The sequence below is a fragment of the Adiantum capillus-veneris genome, chromosome 10 (genome assembly GCF_014529385.1).
Source record: "Adiantum capillus-veneris isolate H3 chromosome 10, ASM1452938v2, whole genome shotgun sequence".
NCBI lineage: Eukaryota > Viridiplantae > Streptophyta > Polypodiopsida > Polypodiales > Pteridaceae > Adiantum > Adiantum capillus-veneris.
The window spans coordinates 64,519,690-64,528,475 of record NC_140940.1 but is presented as its reverse complement, the minus strand read 5'-3'; the positions used below and the strand labels follow the sequence as shown (position 1 = coordinate 64,528,475).

At 43.1% G+C, this 8,786-nt stretch overlaps 1 protein-coding gene across 1 annotated transcript; it reads left to right on the top strand.

Annotated features, from left to right (window-relative positions):
• The first annotated feature begins 511 nt into the window (after positions 1-511).
• On the top strand, positions 512-3,748 carry LOC147448962 (pentatricopeptide repeat-containing protein At3g53360, mitochondrial-like). The gene is made up of 2 exons (XM_086521352.1): positions 512-687; positions 763-3,748. The coding sequence occupies exons 1-2, from the start codon at positions 595-597 to the stop codon at positions 2,959-2,961; spliced, it is 2,292 nt and encodes a 763-aa protein (XP_086377478.1). The 5' UTR covers positions 512-594; the 3' UTR covers positions 2,962-3,748.
• Positions 3,749-8,786: the final 5,038 nt, after the last annotated feature.

The window sequence follows — 8,786 nt, the reverse complement described above, 5'->3', positions numbered from 1 at the left end:
ACTACTAGAGTGCTCAGCTTTTTGTCACATCTGAACTTGCTTCCCTCAAATTTTTAGCCACCATGACTTAGACCTACACACTTTCCTCTACCAGCCATAGTGTGGGGTCTCCATTGCGACTCTCATCACCACAATTTTGGAGCATCGAGAATCACTCATCAGCCACACACATACTACATCACATGTAACTTTGGTCCCATAGGTCATATTTGACCTCCGAGGATGATAATAAATCTCTCTCTCTCTCTCTCTCTCTCTCTCTCAATGGATGTAATGCAATTCATTACAAGCTAAACTACGAAATCACTAGGTAAAATCCAAATGCGAATTAAATTGGCACGTTGGTTGAAAAGAACTAGTAAAGTTTTTTACACATTTTAGTGTAGCAACGACAAAAGCCTTCAAAATTTGTGGCAAAATCAGAAAGAATTTTAATTGGCCTTTATCACAATGGTTGGAAAACTTTCATTTTGCGAATTCTGTTTGTATCTCCTCCTATTTCACTAACTCACTGCAAATGGATCTTGTGAAACACTCTACATTTTGAAGTCCTCTGCTCTTAAGTTTGATCGTTCGGACGGTGTACGTACACTGATGTGCGGAACGATGCTCTTTAAGAACGTTCTGATTTCAAAACGTCCGCATTGCACTAGCGAAATCAAAGGGCTATGGGGACCTGCTATCAAAGTAAGAACACTTGTGTGTGCGCGCGTTTCTTCTGTTTTTTTTTGAGAGAGAGAGACACTGTTTTTCTTTCCACAGAGCTCCAAACTACCTGACACCACTGTGGGACAAGCAATATTAGCTAGAAAATCCAAACATGGAGAGGAAGAGAACGAGAATGAGGAAGTACAGATTCTCTCATTTGCTACCTCTCTAAGAGCCTGTGCTGAGCAGAAGGATCTCTACCAAGGCAGTAGGATACATGCCTATATTCGCGATAGTGGTTTACTTGAGAAGAATACTTACTTAGGGAATATGTTGGTGTGTATGTATGCCAAGTGTGGTGCACTTGTCGACGCTCAACAAGTCGTTGATGAGCTTCCTGTGCGGAATGTTGTCTCTTGGACTACGCTTATTTCAGGGTATGTCCAGTATGGGAAGGGCAAAGAAGCTCTAAATTGTTTTCATCGGATGCAAAGTGAGGGCCTCTCTCCAAATGCAATCACCTATGCTTGCACCTTGAAGGCATGTGGCATTATGCAAGAAGTTGACATTGGTGAATATATCTATGGTGAGATTATTGGTCAAGGGCTCTTGGAAAAAAATGTCATTCTTTGCAATGCTTTGATCGACATGTATGTCAAGTGTGGTGTACTTTTGAAAGCACAAAAAGTCTTTAATGAGCTTCCTGTCCGAGATGCGATCTCTTGGAATGCATTGATTGCGGGATATGCTCAACAAGGCCGTGGCCAAGAAGCACTGAGTTGTTTTCGGCAAATGCGGAGTGAGGGTTTCTCTCCAGATGCAATAACCTATGCTTGCATCTTGAAAGCATGTGGCATTACGCAAGAAGCTGGCATTGGTGAGCAAATGCATGGTCAGATTATTAGTGAGGGGCTATTGGAAAGAGACTTTGTCCTTGGTAGTGCTTTGGTTGACATGTATGCCAAATGTGGTTTTTTCACAAAAGGACAAAAAGTGCTTGATGAGCTTCCTTTCCAAAATGTTATCTCTTGGAGTGCGTTGATTGCAGGATATGCCCAACAGGGGCAGGGCCAGGAAGCTTTATGCTGTTTTCAAAGGATGCGAAGTGAGGGCTTCTCTCCAAATGCAATCACTTACGCTTGCATCTTGAAGGCATGTGGCATTACACAAGATGTTGTCATGGGTAACAAACTTCATGAGGAGATTGCTAATCAGGGGCTGTTGGAAAAAGATGTAGTGCTTTGCAATGCTTTGGTCGACATGTATGCCAAATGCGGTGCACTTGCAAAAGCACAAAATGTTTTTGACGATCTTCCTGTCCGGGATGAGGTCTCTTGGAATGCACTCATTGCAGGTTATGTCCAACAGGGGAAGGGTGAGGAAGCTCTAGGCTGTTTTTACCAGATGCGAAGGGAGGGCTTCTTTCCAGATGCAATCACCTATATTTCCATCTTGAAGGCATGTGGAATTCTGCAAGAAGCTGACATGGGCAAACAAATGCACGATGAGATTGTTAGTCAGGGGCTCTTGGAAAGAAACGTTGTGCTTGGCAATGCTTTGGTTGACATGTATGCCAAATGTGGCGTACTTAAGAAAGCACAAGAAGTTCTTGATGAGCTTACTGTCCGGAATGTCGTCTGTTGGAGTGCTTTGATTGCAGGATATGCCCGACAAGGGCAGGGTGAGGAAGCATTGGGCTGTTTTGAGCGCATGTGGAGTGAGGGATTCTCTCCAAATGTAGTGTCATGGAGTGCACTTATAGGAGGATATGCCCGTCAAGAGCTGGCTAAGGAAGCTTTGGAATGTTTTCAGTGGATGCAACAAGAAGGCATCTCTCCAAATGCAATCACTTTTGTTAATGTGCTCAATGCATGTAGTCACTCAGGTCTAGTGGATGAAGGCCAAATGCATTTTGATAACATGAGACAAAAATATGGGATTACACCGGACAAAGAACACTACACCTGCATGGTTGATCTTTTCGGACGTGCACGGATGTTTGACAAAGCCATGAGGGTAATTATGATGATGCCATCGTCTGATTATCTTCCAGTGTGGTCTGCTCTTCTAGGCGCTTGTCGAAAATGGGGAAATGTAAATCTTGGAAGATTTGCATTTGAGTGTGCAGTACAATTAGATGGATATAATGCTGCAGCCTATGTCTTGATGAGTGGTATATATGTGGCTGCGGGCATGAAAGAGGAGGCCCAAAACATTGAACGCATGAGAATGGAGATCGCCAATTTGAAGCAGTCAGGAGATAGCCGCTGGGTTGATGTGGGTGTACATGTTGGGGGTACCGAGCATCTGTAAAGCATGCAACTCTATATGAAGTTACAAGGTCATGAACTTCAATTGCCTCAACAAGGATATAGCCACCGTTGACATTTCTTGTTGATCTTGCATTGATGTGATATCAATAGATGTCCATTGTGTTGAGAGGTCCTGCTGATCTGCCTGTCCATATGCCAGCCACTGTTTGCTGCTAATCCACAAGGGCCCAGTGCAGAATGCGTGGTAACCTCCTGCAAAGCTTGTGTCGTGTTTGATTGCGTGACAATAACACCATATTCTGACAGTGCAAAGGAAGTCTCTTGCTCAATTTCCTTCCACGTCCTTCCAATTCACACTGGACGCAAAGGAAAAGCTGACGGTCACAGCTGTGACTGCTGCGATTCGCCATGTTCAAGTTTTCTGCTGAAAAGTTCATGGAAGGGTGACCTTCCGAGGGGGGCAAGGCTGCCCATGCTGAGGTGGGTTCGGCAGGCTTCTCTTCCTTTTCCACCAATCTGCATGTGCCAGCAGGGAAGAATGCCCCTCTGGATTTTTCTTCAGTTGTGCAGTCTGGACTTCCCCTTATTGCCATTCGGAATCCTTGCCACCAGCTAGCCTCTCCATTACTTATGCCTTGCACAGTTGCACTACCATTTTTGTGCTTGTTTTTTGCGATAGCTAGCCAGCCACCAGTTAATCTTGCCCCAATGCACCCTCTCAATGTCGATGTCGATGTTGTAAGCACATGCAGGTAGATTCACACTTGATATACATGCCAATCAAAGCATTTCCAACCATGGCTGCGTTTTCAGCAGCCCCTGACTAACAACCTTTACTCAACCTTGTCAGAGCCTTGCATAATGCTAACCAGAAGCCGCTCTGACTATTACTATCATCATGAATCCATGTCCACATTTTTGAAGATGCTACATGCCTTCAAAATGCAATGAATGCACATGTTCGACATACTCTACGATTGAAGAAGATCAAGAGACAACATACACCATAGGAAGCTTGTCAAGATGTCACAAGTTAGTGACATGGCAACAACAGAGGGTTAGGGTTTTAATAAATTTGATCCTAACCCTCCCAACTTAAGATCACCGGTTGAGGGGCCTAAGAGGGCTCCCCCATAGACCCTCTAATGGTGCTATTAGGGGGCCCTCCAAAAAAATTATTTGTGCCTCATAGGGCTCCCAAAAAATTAAAGGCCCTTCACCTAAATTGTTGCACAAAAGTTTTAGGGGGTCCTACCACCCCCTACATTTCAATAACGCCATTATAACTTGCTATAGGAGGTTTACAAGTCAAAAGGGGTGGGTGTGCTCTGAAATTGTTGATACAGGCGACTGGGAGCTCCCTTTTAAAGAGCATATGGCGCACAATAAAATTTTAAAAGGGCCCTCCAAACTTAAGAGGGCCCTTTTCTAAAATGTTGCTTTAATGGGTGTATGAGGGAGCGCTCTAAACCCTTCAAGAAAAGAAAATTGTGTATCTTGTTGACATGGCTAGCCGTACGGACAACGTGGAAATCATGGAGCTGTTGACGTGGCACCTGTACAAAAATTCTATGTTTTGCGGGACGGCCCTCAGGGTGCAAGCTTTTGGGGTTTGGAGCTTTGGAGACCAAAGATTTTCACCTTGTATGCTTTTACGCCAAGGGTCTAATATATTGACAGGGCCTCTCTTGGGAAAATAAACTTGGGAACATTGTAGAAAGAGGATCTTCGGACATTGTACCTTGTGAAGCATCAAAAAAAGAAAGAAATATTGAAAGGGGTGCCAGTTTTTAGGGCTAGTGTATTTGGAAGTAGAACTCCGTCACTTGTGTCGACTCTCTCTCTCTCTCTCTCTCTCTCTCTCTCTCTCTCTCACACACACACACACACACACACACACACACACACACACACACACACACACACACTCAGTTCAATTGTTTGTAGTTTTATCCCACATATTGCTTTTTTGTTACCATATACATGTGGTAGTAATGTGTGTGAACACAGTAGGACCACCGGGGCATTTTTTCCCTCTTTAGGAGGTTTTTTTTCCCGTGCAGTGTATATATACCCATCACTCTAGGGCTATCTATCTTTCCATTGCACACTAAGTAATACAGTCTTAGTTGTGTGCCTTGAGCTTCCTTCGTCTTCTCCAAGCTGTGTTTTTTCTTGCAACCCTAATTCCAACAATTGGTTTCAAAGCAGGTTACATCCTCCCGGGCTTAGTCGCCAGCAGCTCCAACACACGTCTGCTCGCTTTCTTCGATTTTAATGAGCTTTGGTGAGCGTTCGCAGGTCGACAAAACTTTTGGGTGGGCTAGTAGAGCTCAGTCTGCTCAGATTTCTGAGGCTCATGTCGGCCTCCGTTTCCACTACAGGCACCTAGGTCTGCACATGCAATTTCGTCATGTAGTGTAGAATTTTTGTCCGTGCCGGTTTCTGCATAATAGGTCCTATACAGTCTATTGCGGGTTGTGCTATATAGCACGTGATAGTCTCACTCAGTTTCTCTTCATTTCGGGTAGTTTTCACATCAGGTGCATACATTTTCCATGGTTGACAACAACACACATGTGTTCAAGATGTTTGCTGCTGAGAACAGGTTGGATGGGGACAATTACCCTATGTGGGCTTACATGATGCAACATGTTCTTATGCCAAAGGGCGTCGGGAATATTGTGCAGGGCATTGATGTACGTCCTGGTTCTGAGGATGTAGGCGATATTGAGGATGTTGCAGGTCTTGCTGCTGTTAGAGTTGTTTTGCCTACGGCAGAACAAGCTTGTTGGGATGTAAAGGATGCCTGGGATACTTATGTACTTACCATGTGTCCTATGGAAGCTTTGCAGTCTATTACTTTATACGAAGCATGGCATGATAGAAAGCCTTCTATTGAGCACATGCATGTTTTTGACTGTTTGGCATATGCTTTGGTGCCACAAACACAGCGCAAAAAATTGGATGATAAGACTCTCAAATGTATTTTTGTTGGTTATAGTGCTGAAAGCAAAGGTTACAGGTTATATCATCTGCAAACAAAGCGTATTCTGGTTTCACGGGATGTAGTGTTTGTGGAAGATTCTGTTCAGCCCTTGCTGTCATGTACTAGAGACAGTAAGTAAGCTCACATGACATTTATGACTCTTTGTTGCCTATTTTCAATGGTGGAAGTTCAAATGTAAATTCCAATAAGGCAAAAGTACAGCCTATGGAGGTTTCTGACAATGTTACAGTTCAGCCTATTACTTATACAGATGTACATGATGTACTTGATGAGAAAAGGGTTGAAAATGAGCAGGCTAGAGGTATACCAAAATGGCTGGTGCATACGTTCGTGACAGTAAATTGGATGTGCCTTTGTCTAGTCGTACTCGTTCAGGCTCTCGCCATGCATCTTATGCATCGGATTGTTATGCTTTGGCTGTGTCTAGCTTACATGATGTTAAGGAACCTCTCTCTTTTTATGAAGCACAGAATTCAGAAAATTTGATGGCTACCATGCAATAAGAATATGATGCACTTATAGAAAATGACACATGGACTTTATATGATGATTTCTATATCATGCCGCTCGAGGGATTTTGGGAGTACCTTGATTCCACAAGAACCATGTCGTGGTCGATTATTGGGCAAGGAAAGCAACATTGAAGAATGAGAAAGACAGAGAAATTATTCTAGATGTAAAATTATAGGGCAAATCCATCCCACTTGTATTGGCTTCAGCCATTTCCAAATTAATGAAATCCAATCTTTTTTTTAGGTTGATCTATTTGAGAGAATTAGACGAACATAACAAATCAAATTTGTTAGAATTAGAACAAGACCAACAAGAATTTTTGCAAGCTTAAGCTGACTGTTTCTCTGAGGGTTTTTGAAAGGGCGGTGGTAATGCGTGTACTAGTCTCTACCCAACCGTGCTATCTTATAGCCTCCCCCTAGCGTACACATTGTCCGGCCATGCCGGTGGCCTTGCCCATAGGACCCATGTCCTTATATTACCCCCCCCCCCCCCCCTTGGAGAATCGTTTTCATCCTCGAAAAAGAACGTAACAAAACGTTTCTTAAGTGCGGAGACATTCTCCCATGTAGAACCTTCTTCAGGTCTATCGAGCCATTTTACCAACACCTGTCGTCTGACATGATGTCTGGTGCGAAGCTTATGAGAATCCAAAATCTTTTCGAGCTCATGAGGAATGCTTGGCGGTGCGATAAGGTCAACCAACACACCTGTGTCAATGACATTATCATTCTGTCCTAGCTGTTTTCGTAAACGGCTAACATGAAAAACTGGATGAACTCGTGAGTGCTCTGGAAGAGCTAACTTATAGGCCACTTGACCTATACGTTTGAGAATGGTAAATGGTCCACAATAGCATGGTGAAAGTTTAGCCACTTTTCCCGTCTTCAGACTTTCTGAATGCTCCAGAACTTTGAGGAAAACCTTGTCTCCTTCTTTGAAAGTAGCAAGACGTCGATGCTCATCTGCGTACTTCTTATATCGATCTTGAGCTTGCTTAACATTCTGTCGAGCAACTCGAAGCATGTCAAAATGGTCTTGGAGAAAATCCTTCGCTTGTTGTATCTTCTCCTTAGCCAACCCCACAGTAACGGGTGATCTAGGTTGAAATCCATACAAAAGCATAAATGGACTAAACCCTGTAGTCACATGCTTTGAACTATTATAAGCAAATTCCAATATAGGTAAGCAGTCTTCCCAATTGGTTTGCTTCTTGCTAACGTATGCTCGTAGCATATCCTCTAGCACTTGATTAACTCTTTCGATTTGACCATCTGTTTCTGGATGATCAGCCGTACTTAGATTAAGTTTAGTTTCCAACTTTTGGAACACAGATCTCCAAAAGTGATTATCGAACTTTCGATCTTTGTCGCTAATGATACTAGCTGGAACACTGTAGAGTTTATATATATGATCTACAAATAGCCTGCTAATTCCGATGTCTTAACCGTAGTCTTAGTGGGAATGAATCGACCCATCTTTGTGAGACGGTCTACAATTACCCAAATGGCATCATGGCCACGATTTGTAGTAGGTAGTCCTACTACAAAATCCATAGAGATACTCTCCCACTTATCTTGTGGAATCTCTAAAGGATATAAAAGGCCACCTACCTTGAGGCGCTCTGCCTTATTAACTTGGCACCGTTGGTAGTTTAGTACGTACTCTTGAACATCATGATGTAAGCCCGGCCAATAAAATTACCGTCGAACTAAGACATACGTCTTACGGATACGTGGATGACCAACACTTGGACTATCATGACACTCAAATAAGATTTGGCGCCTAGTGTCTGAGTCCTTTGGTACACATACTCTACCTTTGTGGAGTAAGTAGCCATCATCAATGGCAAAATTCTTCCATCGCTTAAGATCTTCCTGAGTAGGGGTGGAGCTCTGTGTGTTGGAGTTTCTATCTGCGCGTGCAGATACATGTTGATCTGGCTGTTTAGAGACATGTGAGTGTGAGGGATCCCTTTTTAAAACTGCACTCCACACTTGATCTTGTGCATACTTGCTACGTAATGACTCCAAAAACCCACTCTTTAGTTCTAGCAAGTGAATTAATATGAGGCGTCCGATTTAGTGCATCCGCTACTACATTATATCGCCCCTTGTGATATCGTAGCTTACAATCATAATCTTGAAGGATTTCTGCCCATCTAGCTTTATGGCCCTTCAAGTCTATTTGAGTAGTAAACCATTTGATACTCTCATGGCCAAAAACTACTTCAAACTCGGTACCATATAAATAGTGTCGCCACTTTCGTAAAGCGTGAATTATGGCATAGAGCTCTCTCTCATAGACAGAATAATCCTGTTGAGCTCTATCTAAATTTTTAC

Coding starts and splice junctions, on each gene's coding strand:
- LOC147448962 (XM_086521352.1), top strand. CDS start 595: ATGTGCGGAACGATGCTCTTTAAGAACGTTCTGATTTCAAAACGTCCG. Junction 688..762: donor TATGGGGACCTGCTATCAAA/GTAAGAACACTT, acceptor TTCTTTCCACAG/AGCTCCAAACTACCTGACAC.